Source organism: Dermatophagoides farinae, chromosome 4, assembly GCF_024713945.1.
Source record: "Dermatophagoides farinae isolate YC_2012a chromosome 4, ASM2471394v1, whole genome shotgun sequence".
NCBI lineage: Eukaryota > Metazoa > Arthropoda > Arachnida > Sarcoptiformes > Pyroglyphidae > Dermatophagoides > Dermatophagoides farinae.
In genome coordinates, this window is record NC_134680.1 from 6,204,616 (window position 1) to 6,226,093 (window position 21,478).

General features: G+C 31.4%; 5 protein-coding genes and 1 long non-coding RNA gene across 9 annotated transcripts; 4 read left to right on the forward strand and 2 right to left on the reverse strand.

Moving 5' to 3' along the window:
• Positions 1-1,205: 1,205 nt before the first annotated feature.
• Positions 1,206-10,063, reverse strand: LOC124491031 (tubulin-specific chaperone cofactor E-like protein). 2 transcript variants are annotated; one of them, XM_075729908.1, is made up of 5 exons: positions 9,982-10,063; positions 7,469-8,275; positions 2,578-3,424; positions 2,260-2,484; positions 1,206-2,123 (listed from the first exon to the last, which is right to left on the reverse strand). In XM_075729908.1, the coding sequence occupies exons 2-5, from the start codon at positions 7,779-7,781 to the stop codon at positions 1,958-1,960; spliced, it is 1,551 nt and encodes a 516-aa protein (XP_075586023.1). In that variant the 5' UTR covers positions 7,782-8,275; positions 9,982-10,063; the 3' UTR covers positions 1,206-1,957. The 2 variants fall into 2 exon arrangements, with proteins under 2 accessions (XP_075586023.1, XP_046909581.2); XM_047053625.2 differs by lacking the exon at positions 9,982-10,063 and having other exon boundaries at positions 7,469-8,705.
• Positions 9,282-10,565, forward strand: BBS5 (Bardet-Biedl syndrome 5 protein). The gene has a single exon (XM_047064731.2). The coding sequence runs from the start codon at positions 9,357-9,359 to the stop codon at positions 10,563-10,565; it is 1,209 nt and encodes a 402-aa protein (XP_046920687.2). The 5' UTR covers positions 9,282-9,356.
• A 101-nt stretch (positions 10,566-10,666) lies between these two features.
• Positions 10,667-13,240, forward strand: Serinc (serine incorporator TMS1). Of its 3 annotated transcripts, XM_047064729.2 has the most exons (8): positions 10,669-10,865; positions 10,957-11,354; positions 11,413-11,495; positions 11,553-11,861; positions 11,932-12,198; positions 12,391-12,426; positions 12,642-12,747; positions 12,829-13,240. In XM_047064729.2, the coding sequence occupies exons 1-8, from the start codon at positions 10,830-10,832 to the stop codon at positions 12,968-12,970; spliced, it is 1,377 nt and encodes a 458-aa protein (XP_046920685.1). In that variant the 5' UTR covers positions 10,669-10,829; the 3' UTR covers positions 12,971-13,240. The 3 variants fall into 3 exon arrangements, with proteins under 3 accessions (XP_046920686.1, XP_046920685.1, XP_075586271.1); XM_047064730.2 differs by lacking the exon at positions 12,391-12,426 and having other exon boundaries at positions 10,667-10,865; XM_075730156.1 differs by lacking the exon at positions 12,391-12,426 and having other exon boundaries at positions 11,932-12,195.
• Positions 13,241-13,794: 554 nt separating this feature from the next.
• On the reverse strand, positions 13,795-14,339 carry LOC142597458 (uncharacterized). The gene is made up of 2 exons (XR_012832190.1): positions 14,257-14,339; positions 13,795-14,120 (listed from the first exon to the last, which is right to left on the reverse strand). It is a non-coding gene; the product is annotated as an uncharacterized LOC142597458 (long non-coding RNA).
• On the forward strand, positions 14,208-18,895 carry LOC124490313 (uncharacterized). Its single transcript, XM_075730154.1, has 6 exons — positions 14,208-14,517; positions 14,744-14,902; positions 15,003-15,230; positions 15,298-15,729; positions 15,792-18,602; positions 18,670-18,895. The coding sequence occupies exons 1-6, from the start codon at positions 14,442-14,444 to the stop codon at positions 18,756-18,758; spliced, it is 3,795 nt and encodes a 1,264-aa protein (XP_075586269.1). The 5' UTR covers positions 14,208-14,441; the 3' UTR covers positions 18,759-18,895.
• Positions 18,896-19,206: 311 nt separating this feature from the next.
• On the forward strand, positions 19,207-21,447 carry LOC124490846 (uncharacterized). Its single transcript, XM_047053410.2, has 2 exons — positions 19,207-19,575; positions 19,644-21,447. The coding sequence occupies exons 1-2, from the start codon at positions 19,357-19,359 to the stop codon at positions 21,270-21,272; spliced, it is 1,848 nt and encodes a 615-aa protein (XP_046909366.2). The 5' UTR covers positions 19,207-19,356; the 3' UTR covers positions 21,273-21,447.
• The last annotated feature ends 31 nt before the right edge of the window (positions 21,448-21,478 follow it).

The window sequence follows — 21,478 nt, forward strand, 5'->3', positions numbered from 1 at the left end:
CGAAAAAAAAATTCTGTAGTACATGATTTTCTTTTGTTTTTTTTATTATTTAGACATCTCTTTTTTTCATTGATAATTTCCCTGGTGCCTGGGTAATTTTCGATGATGATGATGATGATGATGATGATGAAATGATTGCCATACACACACACACACAGACAAAAAAAACAACAGCAACCAAAAAAAAAAAAAAAACATTTCATTGGAATCTGGAAAATCTTTTCAATCAGAAAAAAAAATCCGCTAAATCAAACTACTTAATTAAACTGTTCAAAATTAACCAAAATAAAAGAAGAAGAGAAAGGAATTTCGCTTCGTTCAATTGTCATTTTTTCTGGCAAGAAAATTTTGCGCAATCAATCCGGTTTCCGTTTCAAGTGGGAAAATAAATAAAAAAAAACTTCACAAGGACCATTGACGAATGAACAAGAAAAAAAAATTTTCCGAAAATCTTTCTTCCAGTGCTTTTAAGAGAAAGTTTTTTTTTCATTTTCAAACTTTTTCTCTCTCTCTCTCACACTTTCTTATTCTGTTCCCTGAAATTCTTCATTTTTTTTTCTTCGTTCTTCAATGATAAATTATATGAATATAATCCTGGCATACTTTTTGTTTTTACATTACAAATTAGTCGGTGAAAAACTTTTTCATTTTTTTTTTGTCGAAATTTCCACAAGAAAATTTCTATTCACACAGCTTCACATTTAAAAAAAAAAACAACCAATTAATCGATCAATCAATCAATCAATCAATAAATCAAAAACAAGTGATGTTGGTGTAAACACACATTGATCAAATCGACGATGGTAAATGTTTTTTTTTTTTGTTCAACAACAAAAACAACAACAAAAATTTTTTGAATTTCAAATTTTTTTTTCTCTCTTAATGATCATGATGATAATATGGCCGCCAGGTTTTGTTTGGTGCTCTCGTGTAGTGAGGAAAAAAAAGAGAGAAAAAAAAACTCAATTATCCACCAAATTATCGCCACAACAACAACAACAACAACAACAAGTTCTTCCGTTTGGATTTTTACCCGAATAATAATAAATGAAAAAAAAAACATTTCCATTATCATCATTATGATCATCGGATATCCGTATATAATTATCATTGCATGCATAATAAAACAGCAGAGAGAGAGAGAGAGAGAGAGAGTGAGAGAAAAAGGTTTGCAACTTGCTCTTTTAAATCGTTACACAATTCAATTGAAAATTTCTATTTTTTCATTTTATTCAATAATAAGAATTACCGTACAGTAAATTACATTGTTGGCCATTATATAATCAGTGTGTGTGTGTGTGTGTGTGTGTCATATGTATATCAAGGTGTGTTGAATATTGGACAAACAAACCAAAAAAAAAAAAAATTAACAAATGATCACAAACATAAAGAACGAGAAAATAAGAACTACAGAAAACGAATTAATAAAAAAAAAACACAGAAACATGGACAATATGTAAATAGAAATTTTACATGATCACCAGCAATAATGTCAAATGTTTGAATCTATCTATGATGTGTGTGTGTCTGTTTGTTTATTTGTTTACAATTTGTAAAATTTAAATTGAATTTTATTTACATTTTAAAATTTTAAAATTTCTGCTATATTTGATGATTTGATGATGAAACCTATTTCCTCACACAAACACATTGAATGAGTCGAAATAGTTGACCGAAACTAGATAAAAATCCAAATCATCATGAAATGTGAAATGGCCAACAACAACAACGACAACGGAAACATCATGCTCCGACATTTTATTTATTCGTATCGATAAATTGTTTACAAAACACACACACATACACACAAAAAAACGCGATTATATTATCATGAATTTAGGTTATTTAACACAGACAAACATAAACCAACACCGGAAATCAAATTTAATCAATTCTTTTTCATTTTGTTTAAATGATCGGATGAATCGAAATTGTTGCTGTCGTTGTTGTTGTTTTTCTATTTCATTTCAATAAGAAATTCATCACCATCCTGTACATTGTATGTATAAAGTTTTTTTTGTGCAAAACGCAACTCTTCAATATGTAATATGCCCAATAATTCTGACATTTCAGTATCAATATAGAATACACGAATATTTGATGCTATTACGTCATATAATGAGCTGGTTGTCGTGTTATTCGATGATGATGATGATAATTGGCAACGGGGTGAATGAGATGGGAGAAAAAAAAAGTGAACACAAGAATGATAAAATGATGGAAGAGGTAAAAAAATTTTCAGTGCTGTTATACACATACCTTAATTGCACTTTAAAATTTCTAACAGATTTATTCAGATCCACTTTGAATGAACGTGAATCTTTACATTGTCGTACTAATGATTCATAGCTCAATTGATCATTTTCCAATTGTTCATCAGTCAGATCGTTGAATATAACACGTACATTTGCATATTTAGGTGGCGATAGATTCACTTCGGCCAATGGTTCAACACGTCCGTGTATATTTTGTAGTTCATAGAATCTATAGATGTCAAAATCAAAAAAAAAATTAGATTTAATTGATTTTAGTCCGAAACAAAAACAAAAAACGAAAAAACAACAAATAAAACGTTACCTTGGTGGTTTCAATTCATCTGTATTCGAAATGAACCATCGTATAAAAGCTCGTTCAGCAAAAACACGTTCATCATCCGAAATATCACTACCATTAAGACGTGTAACACGTGGTAAACGGGCAATAAGATGTTGACGACGTTCATCCGGTGTGTCCAATTTATTCAATACATTCAAACCTTGACAACGTAGCTTGATCAATTTAGGTAATTGATTTAAACGATCAATCGATGACCATTCATTGATTGGCCAATTTGAGATATTTAAGCTGACTAAATTTTTCAAATGTATCAATACATGTTCCGGTATTGATACAATATTACAATCGGCCATTGTAAGACCTTCAAGTTTTGGAAATGTTTTCATCAATAATTTGATATCATTCCAATTACAAAGTTTAGGATTTCCACTTAAATACATGAATTTTATGTTTGGATAACTTTTTTTTGCATTCAATTGTATTGATTCATAATTATTAAGACTAAGATGTAGATCCACAATTGATGGCATTATATTCAACAATAATTCCACACCACTCCATGGTATATGTGTATTATTCAATACTAGTGATTTAATTTTTTCCAATTTCTGTCGATTTATTGATGAACCAATAAATTTTGATGAATAACGATTACATTTGGAGAGATCATTTTCACTTAGATTTATGAAACGTAAATTAGGCATTGCACGTACAATTTTATAAACTTCATCAATGTCGATTATATTATTCGATGCTAGATCCAATTCTTCAACATTGTGACATAATTCACGAATTTTTGGTTCAGGACCAGCATTTTTAACACAACATTGATTCAATGATAATGCCGGTGGTAATAATAATGCACTTTCTATTTGGGGGAGGGAGAGAGAAAGAAAAAAAGACAGCAACAAATTAAAAAGTTTTTCTTCTTCTTCTTCAAAATTTAAAATCTAATTATCTCATTAAAATTGGTTAAAATCAGAGAGAGAGAGAGAGAGAGGGAAATTTTCTAAATTTCCAGGAAAAAAATAACCTCCATGTCCATTATATGATGATAATCGAATGGCGAACCAAACAACAACAACAACAAAAATGGATTGGACAATACACATCAAGGAAGGATGTGTATTCATCCATTACATATCCATCATGATGATGATTATCTGTCACCATTAAATCATAATAACGATGATTTTATTATCAGATAGATTAAAGATTAAAGATAATGGAGATTTTTTTTGTTTGTTTGTTTCGTTTTGGTGTGTTTTAATACCATAAAAAGTGGAAATGGTGATTTATTTTTATATATCGAAATAACCAGGGAAAAAATCGAAATTTGAATAAATTGCCCCTTTTTTTGTGTATGTGTGCACGACAGATTGTGGTGGTTAATGAGATGAAAAATTTGCATTTTTTTTCTTGGTTCTTTAAATGAAAAAAAAATTTAGCTTATGGTTGCCATTTTTTTATTTCGAAATGATCAAAATTAATCAAATTTTTTTTTTGGATCGCACTAATTTTTGTGACATCATTTGATGATGATGATGATGATGACCCATGACATTTGATTTGAGCAACAAATAAAAATGCAATTTACTTGTCAGAAAGCAGAAAAAAAGAAGATAATTGCCCGTGTGTGTGTAGGAGAGATTTAGCAGCTGGCTAAATGGATGACAGGTGTGTGTGTGTGTGTGTATTTGAATCTCATTAAAGGTAATCATTTCAGGTAAATTTAAAAAAATTTTTCTTAAACTTTGAACTTGATCATCATCATCATCATCATAGTCAATCAATCAGTCATAAAATCAACAAGTCAATTGAACGTCATTGATTTTAATACTTTTTTCTTCTAACTTTTAAGAAAAAATTCATTAACCTTTCAGTCAAATCAAGTCTTGAAGCAAAATGACAACACAACACATGATAATGATATAATAAAGAAAAGTGATCCAGAACAAACAAACAGACAGAAAAAAAAATAACAGAAAGAGAAACAATAATCCAATGAAAATTGAATCTCGAGGGCAAAAAAAAAGTTTTGATGACCAACAACCACAAACCCTAATTATCATCCATTAGATCAAGAAGAAGAAAAAAAATATGTGTGTCACCTGGTATACCATAATAATATACAGGTGACACATATTTTTTTTTTGAAATGCTCAGCTTATTCACACATTTTATTACTGAAATTTTTTTTTCAGAGATAAAAAACAACAACAACAACAATTTATGATTGATCCAACAAACAAACAAACAAACAAGACAAAAGACGACAACAACAACAACAAAATCGAGGCCAAATAAATATTTAAAAGGGGAAAAAATCTGAAATTTATTCATCATCATCGTCATCGTCATCATGAAAGATGCTTAAATATACACACACACACACACACACACCAATAGACGACCAGGAGAAATATTGCAAAAAAAAAAACAAATCGATAAAACAAACAAACAATCAATCAACCATTCAATTGAAAACTAAAATAAATCCGTTTCAAAACGAAACAACGACGACGAAAAAAAAATTCCGGATCGATTGGTCCAAAATCCAACCATTCAAATATCGATATATTCGAGTCACACCCACAAATAGTTGTTGGATAAATAAACAAATTAAACGCATACACTTATACACACCTGTATACCTTTGACAGGAAATGAAATCATCATCATCATCATCGTTATCATCACAATGAAATGATGACGATGCATGGATGGATGGATTTTTTTTTGTTGTTGTAAACCCTCATTATTGTTGCATTATCATCATCATCCATAGAGATCGATGGACAATAAACACAAAAAACAACAACGAAAACAAAAACAAAACAAAAAAAAAATCATAACCAACTAGGAAGTATGAAAAAATTTTTTTTTTCATTTTGCTACCTGAAAATTTGTATTTATTTCAATGTGAATGAATATTGTCACACAAACACAAACATCTGTACCGTATTCACTCATTCACTCACTCACTCACTACCTACCTGCTGCCTGTCTGACTAAAAAATTCGTAGGTGTAATATAATAATATTTCACATTCCTTTTCGTCGAATCCGATTGTTTTTAGAAGAAAAAAAAATCTTATGATTTTTTTTTTGAAGGTTTGAGAATAAAAACAAAATTCTCTTCCTTGAATGGTTTTTCTTTTGGATTTTGATTTTTTTTTTCTGTTTCATTGTTCTTTTTTTTCTCGTCGATGATGATGATGATTAAGGTTTAATTGTGACGACGAATTTTTTTTTGGATTTCAATGTTTCATTTCCATTCAAACAGCATGACAATGATTATTATTTGTGTGTGTGTGTGTCTGTGTTTGGATTGTTTCGAGCAACAAAAAAAAAACTCAATTCATCATCAACATCGATACAGCTACTTTCCTGTTCCCGGATCGTAGGTGTAAATTTTGTTTCAAATTCAAATCATTGTATGGAAACCCTTCAACAGTAACAGTAGTAGTTAATAGTAGTTAATGACAATACCCAAGTGTAAAATGGCATTTCCGGTGGCAAAAAAAAAACACTGATCAATGATCAACAACTTGTTTTTGGTCGAAATATAAATACAATACATATGTGTTAATGATAATGATGGTGATAAAAATTATCCATCATAATCATCATTAGCAATTATCAATCGGTGGATAATTACCGGAAATTTTTTTTTATGTTGTAAAGTTTACAATGTAAACTTTACGCTGCTGTTGCTGCTGCCATTGCTACAGGTGCTGCTAAACACAAGTAAAAAAAAAATTGGCCATATTACATAACCATTAGATCAGATCCAACAACAACAACAACAACAACAGCAAAAAGAGAAAAATAGGGGGCAGCAAATCAAAGTGATCGATAAAATAATAATAATTTGGAACGACGATCATCAATAAGAACAGAACAGAAAAACATGTTTTAAATGTGAAATCAAATTGAGCAAAACAAAAAGAGAGAGACTTGACAACAACAACAACAATGATGATGATAACCTTATTGATGATGATGATGATGAAGACCTGTCAACCTTGAGTTTCCAAATAGTTTCTTGTTGTTGTTTCTAAGTAAGTAATAATAATAATAATAATAATAATTCTTTGGCAGCAAAAAAAAAAAAAATCAATCCCTTAGCATTATGAATATTTATATATATGTATACGACAACGATATATAATACGTATATGTAATAAATAAATACGTAGCACGTGCTTGCACGAGGAAAAAAAAATTTTTTTTTTTTATTTCAACTAAATGCCTAGCATACACTTATACACACTTGACAATCTCTATCGATATATAACATATAATAATAAGCATCACTTATAACAACAAGTAGCAGCTTACACACACACACACACATAAAAAAGCCCAATGTCTATGTGATGATAAAAAAAAACAACAAGTCGACATTGCCAATCAATTTTTCATTCTCTGGACTAACTATATGGCCATCAAACACATGATCATCATCATACTCATCATGATGATGATGTTGTGATGCAATATGATTAATATAAACAAACAGATAAACATAAATGCATCCATTTAGCCATGGATATCATGTGATAAATAAATATTTTTTTTTTTTTGTCACATGTACAAAATTGGAGCAAATTCGTGTGTATGCGTATAGATTGCGTGTATTGTAGTCATTTACGCGGTTTTTTTGCGCATCACATCACATCACATCACATCAATTTTTTTTTTGAAGGATAAAAAAAGAACATTGAATTTTGGCAATGATTCAAAATAGAAAAGGAAATTTTTGAAAATTCTTAAAGAATTTTCATTCATTAAATTCAAGGCAAAAAAAAAATAGATAAAGCCTTGAGAAAGAGAAAGGAAAAGAATCGTGTAGGTCAGTAGGTTAAGGTGAATTTTTACTTTTCCATAAAGAATTTCATTATTCTTACCAGATTTTCGTGGTGAAATACCGCCTAAAACAAATACTTCGAATGGACAATCATCAAATTGTCCAACAACATCATCGACACCATAACGTTGTATAAGTACATCGACAAATGTTAATGTTGTACGACGATAACGATAATGATGATGACGTGAACGTGGAATTGATAATCCAGCATTCATTCTGCTATTGATTCGATGTTGTTGTTTTTGTTGTTGTTGTTGTTTCTGTTGTTCATTAGCAATATGAATCGATTGTGTTCCAGGTGTTGTCGTTGAACGACGTGAAGCAGTTGTTGTTGTTGTTGATGATGCCATGATTATTCTTCAGGATCCAAAATTCCATTCGTATTGGATGGATTAATTTTTGTTGTTGTTTGATTATTATTGGACAAAATCACAAAAACCAGAAAACACGCAGACACACACACACGAAAATGATGACTACGTCGTAAAAAAATCAAATGAAAAGAAATATTACGAAGCTGAATTGTCAAAAAAAAAAATCCACTCATTCAATTGAGTAATCACACACACACACACACACACACAACAAACAAACAAAAATTCACTCAAATCATGATGATATGGTGGAAATCATTTCCCATTGATTGAACTATTTGAATGTGAAAAGGGTTCAAAAACATGTTGAATTGAATTTTCATTTCAATTTCAATTTTTTTTTTTTTTGTTGTTGTTTTGTTTCAATCATCTGATCCACATCAAACAAAAACAAAGAATTTCAATGATGAGAGAGTGAAAAAAATAATATTCTTTGAATGATGAAATGGACGAATCTTCTGTTCATATTTCTGTACTTGAGAAATCAAAAACACAGGATGAGTATAGATGACAATTCAATAGATTCCTTTGCGTGTATGTGTACATATTATATAAAAATGAATTCTGTAGATCAATTTATACCACTACTGCTACTACTAAAGTAGTTTCTGTGTAATAAAATTTCTATATAGAAAAATAAGAATGTAAAGGAATCAATCAATCAATAAATCAATCACAAAACAAAAATGTAAATATTGGCGCTTTAAAAAAAAACGCACATCACACACAAGAAATAAAAACCGTTTGGATTTGGATATTTTTTTTTTAAATGGAAATTAAATGGAAATATAAAAGTAAAACGCAAAAAAAACAAGTGGAAAAGTAGTTCTTTCGTTGTTGTTTCTTTCTCACTTTTTTTTTCATTTTAGTCTGTCTGTTTATTTCTCTCTCTCTCTCAATGGTGTTGATTTTAATTCTCAATTTGTTCTATCTCTCTCTCTCTCTCTCTCTCTCCTTCTCTCCCCATATTTTATTATCCATCTTGGTTCGTTCTCTCTCTCTATCTATGTCTCTTTTTACACTTGTTTTATCAACGCGCGCTAGCTTTTTTTTCGTTTTTTTTTGTTTTGTTTTGTTTTTTCTTTCGCTCCAATACTTGTATTGTAATAATAAATAGAAAAAAAACGTATATGCATCGTTCGTTGTTAAATTCTCATTCACAATGTATATATACGCAGTTTTTTTTTTGTCTATCAACAGAAAAAAAAACAGACAAACAATGCATACAACTGACTTTTCTGTTTTCTGTTTTTTTGTTTTGTTTTGTTCTCTATATTGGCATCATCATCAGTGTGACATCATCATCATATATAAAATGATGATGATTGGCATTCATTTAAAGTGCGCATAATCCATTTTAAAAAAAATTCTGGTAGTGTGATTATTAGACACTAGATGGCGCTTTGTTCATAATTTTTGAATATGAAATTTTTTTCCTTTTTCGGTTACCATTAGAAACACAATGATTAACCGAAAAAAAACAAACAAAAACAAACAAACGGAAAAAAATTCACATAAGACACATCACATATTGATTGATTAATAATAATCATGCAAAGACAAAGATTTGAATCATTATGGCAAGATCGTGATATACGTTTTGATGCACCATCATCAGAATTATCATATCGTAATGGTGAAAAATTGATTGAACAATGGCCAAAAGTTGAAGATACAAAAGGTAATACTGGTGAAATTGGCCGCTTAATGGTTACAAATCTTCGTCTTATATGGCAATCATTGAATAAACCACGTATTAATCTAAGTATTGGTCTTGGCTGTATTTCAACATTAACTAGTCGTATGATACATACAAAATTACGTGGTAAAAATGAATCATTATATATGATGACCAAAGTGAATGGTACACGTTATGAATTCATATTCATCAGTCTGGAACCAATACCTGGTGTATCGAAAGATATAATTGAAATGATTAGCCGTATATGTAAAGCATATGTACAGACAAAATTATTTCGTGATCTAAGACTTCGATCGGCAATAATGTCAATTGATCAAAAACAATTGAAAATGTTATCATCGGAACAGATTTATAATGTTATCAATGGTGTTTGGAATCTTTCATCTGACCAAGGAAATCTTGGCACAATGTATCTAACTAATATTCGTATTGTTTGGCATGCAAATATCAATGAATTATTCAATATATCATTACCATTCATTCAGATACGTAATATTAAAGTACGTGATTCAAAATTTGGTATTGCATTAGTTATTGAATCAAGTGAATTATCTGGTGGTTATGTTCTTGGTTTTCGTGTTGATCCTGTTGATAAATTAAATGCCGTATATGAAGAATTGAATAATTTGTACACGGTTCATGTGACAAATCCAGATTTTGGTGTACATCAAGCATTAACAATGGCCGGAATGGATTTCAATGCAAACACTACCAACAATACAAATACTGCTGAAGAATTTGATGATCCAAATTCATTGATGTTTATGAATCGTGAAAATGCAGGAAATTATCAAGAATTATTAGATGAAAATAATGCTGATGGTAATGATAGTGGACAAAACAATCGTGGTGGTGGCGGTGGTGGTGGTCATAGTGGAAACAATTATGATCCAGTTCTTGCATATCTAGCCGAAGGTGAATCATCAGAAAAACGTTCACATCAATGGACATATGATCCAACAATTGGTTTATCAATTGAAAATATTAAAGATGGTTTCACCATTGAATCATTATGGGAAGTAGTTGAAAATGTTAATTCAACATCAAAATCATCATAGAATTCGCAAATTTGAAAAATAAAAATAAAAACAAAACCAAAAAAAAAAATAAAAAATAATTGTAATCAATGCCATCTTTTGATGGATTAAATAATAAATTCTTATTGAGTTTTGTTCTTCTGTTTATTTACACCCGAAAAAGAAACTGCGTTGTTTTTCTTTTGTTCGATTAATCATTTTAAATTTGAGCGTCATTTTCGTCGTTGTCGTCGTTTTTTTTTTTGGTAATTTAGATTCTCATTGAATCAATTCACTAGATAAAATATGGGTGCTCTATTGAGCGTCTGTGGAATGGGCCAGGTAATTTGTTCTTTTCTTTTTTTTTTCTTCAAATTTTAATTTTAATTTTTTTTTCCAAAAATTCTGATTGATCGAATTGAATTGAATCCAGTTGGCCTGTTGTGCTGCATCGACAGCATGTAGCTGTTTCAGTTGTATAACACCGGCAATTGGTGCAAGAATCATGTTATCATTCATGTTATTATTGGTAACAATAACTGGTTGGATTATGACACAACCAAATGTATCGGATTGGCTTGAATCAAAAGTACCGTTTTGTTGGACTAAAACACCATTGGTTGGTGATCATTTGGATACATTGAAAGATTTTTTCATCAATCGAGATGCTGCCAGTACTGTGGCACCGAAAAATAATATCTGTGAAGAAGTTACCGGATATTTGGCCGTTTATCGATTAATGTTTGCGACATTTATGTTTTTCATCATATTCGGTTTATTAATGATTCGTGTACGACGTTCAAGCGATCCAAGAGTTGCATTGCATCGAGGGTAATCGCATTGTTCGCTGTTTTTTTTTGTATTCAATTTTTTTTAATCTTTCAAACAGATTTTGGCCCATCAAATTTATCATTCTGATTGCTGGAATTGTTGGTGCATTCTACATTCCAGGTGATAGTTCATTTGGAACAGGTAAATTTTTTTTCAAGAGAAAAAAAATGACTTACTAATCTTGACTTTCTTTCCAAGTTTGGAAAAATTTCGGTTTCATTGGGTCATTTTTTTATCTATTGATACAAGTCTGTTTTCTCATATTGTTTGCTGATGAAGTAGCCGATGAATTAGTATCACGTATGGAAGATTCTGATAGTCGTGGACCATTATGTCTTTTGGTGTCGATTAGTTTGGCTAATTATATTCTATCTGCTGTTGGCATCATATTGTTCTATGTTTATTATGGTGGCAGTGGTTGTAGTCTGCATAAATTTTTAATCTCAATCAATATGATTATGATTGCCGGTCTATCATTGGTATCAATATTGCCTGCTGTACAAGAATGTAAGTACTGGAATTGATTTGAATTTTTGCTGGTCAATCGATATATCACTATTTATCATTTTTTTTGTAGATAATCCAAAATCTGGTTTATTACAAGCATCAACATTATCACTATATTTAACGTATCTAACATGGTCTGCATTGAATTCATCACCACAACATGAATGTAAACCAACATTTTGGACAGCCAGCTCTGGTTCAATGGATGGCCAATCATTTATTTCATTATTAATTTGTTTTGTATGTGTCATTTATTCAAGTATACGTTTGACAACAAAATCCGGTATGGAACGTATTACCGGTGTTTCAAATGATGATAATGAAGCTGATGGCAGTGGTAAGTGGTTATTTTATTCTGAATTTACTCATTTTCCCATCCCATGATATTGCAATTTTTTTTTGCTTAATTTAACTGTAGTAGATCTTTGTATAGGATTCTTTTGAAATCAAAAAAAAAAAAAATATTTTTTCCCTTGAATCTGATTTTATATTTTTACCCTTTTTTTCATTGTTCAAATCCAAAAAAAAGTATCTTCAACCACACGATTGACTACTGGTGATTCAAGTTAGTATTTTTTTTTTTTTTTTTTTTGTTAATTAATTCACATTTATTGCAATCGCGTATAGACAGATAGTTTGCATAAAATTAAAGTTTTGTTCGGTTGATTTTTTCCATTTCATTTGCTTTTCATCACTATATATGTACTGAAAATTTTAATTTTGATTGATTGATTGATTTTTGGGTTTTTTCCCTTCTTTTGTTTTGTTGAAAACCAACAGGCAACTCTGCTGAAGATCAAGATAATTATTCCAATTGGCCAGCATTCTATTGGATATTGGCATTAGGTACACTTTACCTAATGATGACCATTACCAATTGGTTTACGTAAGTTTTTTTTCTGTCATCATCTGGGTTTTTTTCACCTTTTCAACTTTTTTTTCTATTACCAACCAACCCTATTTATAGACCACAAGAATCATATAAACATTTTGGTGAAAGTAGTAGTTCATTATGGATTAAAATGATATCATCATGGTTTTCTGGACTCATCTATCTATGGGCATTGATTGCACCGGTTTTATTACACGAATATCGTGATTTTTCATAAAAAAAAACAACAACAAAAACTAGTCGAATAGTTTGGTTCATCATCATCATCTCATCATTATTATTTTTAAGCAGAATAACCATATGGAATTCATTTCATAAAATCATCATTTGGATAATGATCATCTTCATCGTAGCGACAAAGGAAAACAATTCACATGATAATATTCACATGAATAATAATTTAATCGATGTACTCGTGTGTATCGAATGATTTAATGAACAATTTATCAATCAATAAATGACACCAATCAATCAATCACTTGAAAAATAATTTGTATTCAACGACAAATTATTGAAATTTTAGAAAAAAAAGGAAGTGATTTCATTTACATTGTATATAAAAAAAAACTTTTAAAAGTGAAAAAATTCATGAAATTTTTTCACTTTTCATTTCGAAACAACAACAATCAACCAATCATTTTGATTTGATTGAATTCAATTGTAGTGGACACACACACTTGACCTTCGGTTCAGACGATTACGATGTGAAAAAAAAATGAAGAAATATTCTGTTGGGAAAAAACATGAAAAAATTAATTTTTTTTTTTTTTTTTTTTTTTTTTGATTGAATGAGCCAAAAAGCTATAATGAATCCGGTTTCCGAAAAAAAAATTTTTTTTTTTTGGTGATTAATTGAAAACACATTTGAATTCATTATGAATTGATTATTATTACAAGTAGATAGGTAGGTAGGTAGGTAAGCGAATTTTTTTTTCCGTGGCTATTTCATTATGATAATGATAATGTGGTAATTTGTTCAATGTCTATGAATATTGCATCAGATGTGAGTGAGAGAGAGAGAGAGAGAGAGAAAAAAAAAGATTCAATAATCATCATACGATTGATTTATTATGAACACGAGGCCAAAATTAAAAGTTGTAAATGATGATATTTCATTGTATTCGACAACGTTTTTTTGTTGTTGTTGTTGTTGTTGTTGTTGTTGTTGTCAATGTCAATGATAATCATCGTCGTCGTTGTTGTTGTTGTTGTCGTTGTCGTAAATCTTTCCGAAGGTATTTTCACACACACACACACACACAAAACTTAAATGGTGAAACAATCTTAATGGATTTTTTGATTCATTCTTCATCATTTTTTTTATATTTGCTTCTAATGAAGATTTCAATAATTATTCTATTGTGTATCTAAAGTACATAAATTGAGAGTCAATGAATGAATGAATGTAAAGAAATGGACAATCTTTAACAAAACCAAATTTATTTTAATTTAGAAGTAAATGACAAAAAAAATTTGAAATTCTTTCAAATGAATGGATCTTACCAATATTTTTTTTCTGTCAATAATCGGAGGCGGTAACATCGTTGTTAATTTCTGTTGTTGTTGTTGTTGTTGTTGTTGTTTTTTGTTGAAACAAGTACGTCATTGATCGTCAATGACCATTCATTTTCATTTTGATCTTCAGTGTGAATCGTCGTGCCATCACACATACACATTATCATCTAACAATGACCATATCAACATTAATATTATTGACGATTGTAACGTCATTGGTGAATGGTCAACAATCATCGGTCATTCGAGGTAATGGATGGATGGATGATGATGATGATGATCAAAGTTCGATTTCTGCTTTATTATTTTTTTTTACTAACATTGATGTTCATTTTTTTCTATTGATCAATTTTCTTTAACCAAATTTATTATTGTTTTTCCTTTGCAAATTGTGTGCCTGTGTGGATTTTATTGGCTTTCTCATTTAAATCATATGATGATGATGATGATGATGATGATGATGACAAAAATAAAGTGCCCACAATTCGTGTGAATAGCCGTATTGTTTACAGGGATCATGTGGTAACACCACCACCATCAACACAGCCAAAACCACCACGGGCTCCATATCTGATTCTATTACCCACTAATCGTCGAACATTTTTCAATAATCCATTCAATAATCCAACATATTGTATGTAATCATTCTGTGGCCTGTTTTCATTCTTTGTTCTTTGCATGTCAATGAAATTTGATTGATTTTTAATGATTTGAATATATTGAATTATTGATAGATAACAATTATCGACCATCAATCGAAAATGCTGAAGAGAATATTCTACCTGGACCGGCTACAACGGAAAATTTTCATCCACCAATAAATGATAATGATGATGAATCGACGGAAAAAACTGGTTCACCATTTGATTTTCTTAACGATGTACTGGATGAAGAACATGATTTGAATAATGCCAAAGCTGCATTGGATAGCCCCAATACTCGTGATGTTATTAATCAAAATGGTAAACAAAAATGATGATAATGATTTTTAGCTTGAATGATCGAACGATTTTGTATTCGAAAATACAGGACCAAACATGACTATATTTGCTCCAACTGATGATGCATTTAATAATTCACCAAAAGATTGGTCGGAAGAGGATAAGAAAAAATTTCTCGATAATCATGCTATTGTTGGTCAACGTGTACCGATTTATCGATCAAATAATGGTCCAGATGAACCATCACATAAAGAAGATCGGCCAAATGTATTGAAACCAAATCTTCATATGGGTTCCAGCCCATTAGTACATAAAGTGGATCGATTACAAAATGAACCAATCAGTCCGATGACAATAATGTCTATGCAGCCAATTCTATCGACAATATCACGATTAGTTAAATTTGCACAAATGGAACCAAAATTACGTGAATCCGGTACATTTTTCTGTCCATTTGATAATCCAATCACAAGAAATATTGCACGTAATGCTAATCCAAAAAATATGAAACAAGTTCAAGGTCAGTATTTAAATTACATACCAAAATAATAATGTGATACGATTTTTTTTCTGTGAATTTAGAATTTCTATCTGACCACATGGTACCAGGTAATCAACAACAACAACAAGGTTGTCGTCGTGGTATGAGAAATTTAAATGGCAATTCGATTGATTGTGAAGAAACAGATCGTACAATTCGAATTAATCAGAAAGAATTCCCAAAACGGCAAATCAAAACACCATTGGGTATTATTTTCATTATTGATGATATTATTTTCGATAATGCACCATATATGGATAGATTGTTGCCCCGGCAACCACCGATATATGTGCCACGAATATTCATTACATTAAGGCTTGTACCAGCACATTTATTCAATGATAAAAATCAATCATCACCATTAATCGGTAATGCTGATGGTAATGATTCGGAAATATCGGAAGATCAACATGTTCGTCTTGAAAGACAAAATCGTTTACCACCACCAGCACAGGTATTACGACAAGCTAAAAATCGTCGCCCACAACAATCTAATGGTTTTCCACAACGATATCAACAAGGTTTCGATGAACCATTACAACAAGAACAACAGAAAATAGAGGATATACCGGATGAAGACGAGTATCGACCATTACCACAATCACCTAGGAAAACCAAACCAAAATCAAATGGAAATGGTGCGAAAAAAACACCGAAACCAAAAAAACCAACTGCTCAAGAAGAAGAATCTGAAGATCAAGATCAATCGGATCAAAAACCTCAGCAACAATATCCGAAAAAGGGTAAAAAACCAAATGGACGAGGTAAAGGACAAAAATCACCTGCTCAAAATAAACCAAAACCAAAAGAAGATGATCAGCCACAAGATCCACAACAGGCGATTGATGATGACGAACCGGAAGATGATTCTGACCAAAATGCTCCACAACAATCAAGTGAAGATGATGAAGAAAAGCCCGAAGATGTAGGAAAATCCAATGATGAAGATGAACCAAAGGAAGATGAACCAAAAGATGACGATGAACCAAAAGACGAAGACGAACCAAAAGATGAAGACGAACCAAAAGATGACGCTGAACCAAAGGAAGATGAACCAAAGGAAGATGAACCAAAAGATGAAGACGAACCAAAAGATGACGATGAACCAAAGGAAGATGAACCGAAAGAAGATGAACCGAAAGATGAAGATGAACCGAAAGAAGATGAACCAAAAGATGAAGACGAACCAAAAGATGATGAGCCAAAAGACGAAGATGAACCAAAGGAAGATGAACCGAAAGATGAAGAGGAACCGAAAGATGAAGAGGAACCGAAAGATGAAGAGGAACCAAAAGATGACGATGAACCAAAGGAAGATGAACCGAAAGATGAAGAGGAACCAAAAGAAGATGAACCAAAAAATGAAGACGAACCAAAAGATGATGAGCCAAAAGACGAAGATGAACCAAAGGAAGATGAACCGAAAGATGAAGACGAACCAAAAGATGAAGATGAGGAAAAACCCGAGGATGTTGGAAAATCAAATGATGAAGATGCACCAGAAGAAGAGCCACAACAAGAAGAATCTGGTGATGAAGAACCAGAACCACAACAGCAACAACAGCCAGATGCAGATGATTTTGATTCACAACCTCAACAGCAACAACAAAAACAGGAAGAAATACCTGATGAAGATGATTCATTTGGTGAATCACAGCAACAACAACCTCCACAACCCCCACCAACAAAAAGCAAAAAACCAAAATCAAAATCTCCAGCAAAAAAAGGTAAACAACCAAAACAACAACCAGAAGATTCAGACAATAGTGCACAGCAAGCACCGGCCAAGAAAAAGAACGGTAAACCAAACGGAAATGGAAGACCAAAATCTCCAGCTGCAGCTGGACGACGACCACAACCACAACCACAACAAGAACAGGAACAAGAATCACCGAATGATTATCCATTGGAACAACAACGTGATTCAGAAGATCCATTCGAACAAAGACCAGAAGATTATCCGGCATTCGAACCACAACAACGAATCGAACCGAATGATCCAGATGATTTTGGTGAAATGCAACAATTGATGCAAAAATCAGCACGACAACTTCGTTGTGCACGTTTCGTTGATTGGCTAATGAACAGTGGTGTAATGGATCAGATTCTTGAAAAAGCAAAAGAATTCAATGTTACATTATTTGCACCAGAAGACAGTGCTGTTTCACAACTGCCGTTCAATATGTTGAATAAAATGCAACAACAACCAAAACGTAATGCCGATCTAATGCTTATGCATGCTATACCTGAATCATTTGAACAGATATATCCAGCAACACGTAGTAATTTTCATAGTCCACTAGGACAACCATATGATACATTTGCACCAATACAAACAATGCAACCAGAACGACAAATCCGTTTTGATCGTAGTATAATGCCATCACCATTAACTGGCCAATATCAACCATTAATCTCTGGTTGTCCGTTGAAAAATTCACATCAAATTGGTCCAATTCGAATGGTATCCACTGGTGCGGTACTATTTCCACCACAACAATCCATTTATTCTGTTATGAAACGATCACCTAATCTACGTTTATGTCGTGAAATAGTGGATCAAGCACAGATGGCTCCACAATTAAGTCGACCAGATCGATCATATACAATGTTTACACCTACAGATGATGCAATCCGTAAACGATTATCACCACGACAATTAAATTCACTTGTTCGTGATCCGAATGCTTGCCGTAGATTTGTCGATAGCCATCTGGTAGCTAATCGTGCTATTTATCGTAGTTCAATTCCGCTTACACCACGTGAACAAGTTGATCCAAATTTTCAAGGCCGTCAAACCGAAGTACCAAGCTGTATGGATCATGAACCATTACGAATTCGACGATCTGCACGTAAGTATTGTTGTTGCAGTGTTGTTTTTATCTTCTGAAAAAAAAATTTTTTCTTTTTCAATTTTAGAATCTTTTTACGTTAATGGTGGCCATGTTCAATATGCCGATATAACAACCAACAATGGTGTGGTTCACATATTGAATGATTTCATCTAATGATTAATGTTTTCAAATCAAATCAAATCCGATCATAATTCCTTTTACCCCATGATCACAAAAAAATTATACAAATCAATCAATCCATTTTTTTTATCTCAAAATGATGATTAAAAGAAAAAAATTTCGAAAAAAAATCAACTAAAATCTTTGACCTTTTTGTCAAAGAGCCACTTTTTAGTACAAATGTGTGTGTGTGTGTGTATGTGTGTGTTTGGGTGTGGTCGATATAAAGGTCAATGGCGATTAAATAGGAATGATAATTTTCAATTTAATTTCAAAATAATAAAAATCCCAGTATCATTCGATTGTTATTTGTTAAATGATGCAAAGCCTAGCAACACATAATGATGATAAGATAAATTGTTTTTTTTTGCGATGTAAAAGGTAAGAAATTTATGGATTTATTATCATTATTATCGATTAAATGATGCGATTTCTCAATCATCCGTCATCAACTGATCTCATATGCGTGGAGAAAATGTCATCGAAGCATTTATTATAAAATAAGAAAATCCAATTTTATCCTATCCTGGTTTTTGTTTGTTTTCTTTTTTTTTTGTCAATTGAAATTTAAACTTTTTTTTTTGTTTTAAAAATGCCATTATCAACAGAACCATCGACAAATGCACCAACTACTGCTGCTCAACCACCAACGAATGATGATCCACTCAAACTATTGGCACAGATTGAGATCGATAATGATCAACACATTGTTCGTAATGTTGCACCGAAAAAAATGCCAAAATTTCAAAGTGTAGCCCAATTTTTAGATAATTCTATGAAAGAAATGGCTAACACTGAAACGATTGGTTTGGTAAATATATATTGATTTCATTGTATTGTTGAATTTTGATTAAATTTTTATTGCTCACACCACAATAGATTGATGCCGAAATGAATACGAAAAAATTGTCCTATAAAGATTGGTATAATCAATCCAAACATTTTGCATCATCATTGATTAATGAATATAATTTGAAAAAAGAAGAAACCATTGTATTTTACAGTGAAAATTCTCTCGACTATGCAATAACATTGATTGGAACAATATTTACTGGCTGTACATTTACACCGGCCAGGGCGGCTAATGGAAAATTTGAATTAACACAACAGATAAAAGATTGTCATGGTTCAATATTGATTATTGATTGTAAAAAACAATTACCAATATTAGAAGCTGCATTACGTAGTGAACAATATCGTCAAGATATACTTGAAAATTTACGATTGATAATTATTATGAATGAAAATGAAAATGACAACAGCAACAACGACAGTGAAATTATCAAAAATTTAGAAACAATTTTAAAAGACAGCGAATGCAAAATTGATCATGTCAAACAAATGATAAACAACGGTGGTGATATGGCCAAGATACCACATTTTCCCGTAGATAAAGATGATCATTTTGTTATCATTTATACATCCGGTACAACGGGTACACCTAAAGGCGCTATTCATTCAAATTATTCAATGATGGGTTCAATGGGACAAAGAATGCAAAATTCAGCAAATAATGATACAAATCAGAACAAAATGTTTGAAAACTTTGATCAAAAATATGGACTGTTTTGGTATCCATTATGTCATGCGTCCGGTACATTTATTTTTCTTTTAGAAATAATAAATTGTCGTACAAATGTTTTAGTTGTTAATAATCAATTGGATCGATTATTACAACTTGTATCGGAATATCGAGTAGCTGCCTTGTCATTGTCACCAAAACATGTTGCTCATATGGCACAAAACGATTATCATGAACAATTTGACCTAAATTCACTGAAAATGATTTGGTGTGGTGGTTCGAAAGTTCCATTGAATCGTATTGAAAATATACAGAAAAAATATAAAGTTTTTTACATCGATGGTTATGGTACAACAGAATTTTTAGCTGGAATACAGAATATGGAATTTATGTTTGGTCGAAAATTTAAATTGGGTTCAGTGGGTAGACCATCACCTGGTGCCGAAATGAAAATTATTGATCTGGAAACCGGAAAATCATTGCCTGCTGAAAAACAAGGCGAAATTCTGCTACGTGGTCCACAAAGATTTGTTGGTTATCTAAGAAATGAACGAGCAACAAATGAAACCATAGATTCAGATGGCTGGTATCATACCGGTGATGTTGGTTATTATGATGATGAAGGTTACCTGTATATTGTTGATCGTATCAAAGAAATAATCAAATTTCGTGAATATAGCGTATTTCCAGCTGAAATTGAAGAATTTATTCTAAAGAATCCTGCTGTTGATAGTGTTTGTGTTGTCGGTGTACCACATAAAGTTGATGGCAATCATATACGTGCATATATTCAAATCTGTCAAGGACAATCGTTGAGTAAAAAAGAAATAATCGATTCAGTACAGGAGAATCTGGGCTTCCAAAAACGTTTACGTGCTGGTGTACAATTTGTGCAGCATGTTCCACGTACATCCACTGATAAATTAGATCGAAAATATTTTCGTTCATTAGTGAAAAATGAATTATTAACTAATGAGATCGAATAGAATATGTTGGATTTTTAGTTTTTAAAAAATGATCATATTGATTGTGTTTCAAATCAAATCAATGATCGAATCGAATCAGATCACAATTCCTTTTTATCATTCATTTTTTGTCTCAAAATGATGATTAAAAAAAATCATTTCGAAAAAATCAATTAAAACTTTGGCTTTTTCTTTGAAGACACAATTTCGGTACACATGTGTGTGTT

What these genes read in the sequence shown, in the direction of transcription:
- LOC124491031 (XM_075729908.1), bottom strand. Translation starts at nt 7,781, where the DNA reads ATGGCATCATCAACAACAACAACAACTGCTTCACGTCGTTCAACGACA. An exon ending in TATTTCACCACGAAAATCTG is followed by an intron (nt 3,425 to 7,468) that starts GTAAGAATAATG and finishes TCCCCCAAATAG; the next exon opens with AAAGTGCATTATTATTACCA. An exon ending in AATTTTAAAGTGCAATTAAG is followed by an intron (nt 2,124 to 2,259) that starts GTATGTGTATAA and finishes CACGACAACCAG; the next exon opens with CTCATTATATGACGTAATAG.
- BBS5 (XM_047064731.2), top strand. Translation starts at nt 9,357, where the DNA reads ATGCAAAGACAAAGATTTGAATCATTATGGCAAGATCGTGATATACGT.
- Serinc (XM_047064729.2), top strand. Translation starts at nt 10,830, where the DNA reads ATGGGTGCTCTATTGAGCGTCTGTGGAATGGGCCAG. An exon ending in GCGTCTGTGGAATGGGCCAG is followed by an intron (nt 10,866 to 10,956) that starts GTAATTTGTTCT and finishes AATTGAATCCAG; the next exon opens with TTGGCCTGTTGTGCTGCATC. An exon ending in AGAGTTGCATTGCATCGAGG is followed by an intron (nt 11,355 to 11,412) that starts GTAATCGCATTG and finishes TCTTTCAAACAG; the next exon opens with ATTTTGGCCCATCAAATTTA.
- LOC124490313 (XM_075730154.1), top strand. Translation starts at nt 14,442, where the DNA reads ATGACCATATCAACATTAATATTATTGACGATTGTAACGTCATTGGTG. An exon ending in TGATGTTATTAATCAAAATG is followed by an intron (nt 15,231 to 15,297) that starts GTAAACAAAAAT and finishes TCGAAAATACAG; the next exon opens with GACCAAACATGACTATATTT. An exon ending in ACGAATTCGACGATCTGCAC is followed by an intron (nt 18,603 to 18,669) that starts GTAAGTATTGTT and finishes TTTCAATTTTAG; the next exon opens with AATCTTTTTACGTTAATGGT.
- LOC124490846 (XM_047053410.2), top strand. Translation starts at nt 19,357, where the DNA reads ATGCCATTATCAACAGAACCATCGACAAATGCACCAACTACTGCTGCT. An exon ending in ACACTGAAACGATTGGTTTG is followed by an intron (nt 19,576 to 19,643) that starts GTAAATATATAT and finishes ACACCACAATAG; the next exon opens with ATTGATGCCGAAATGAATAC.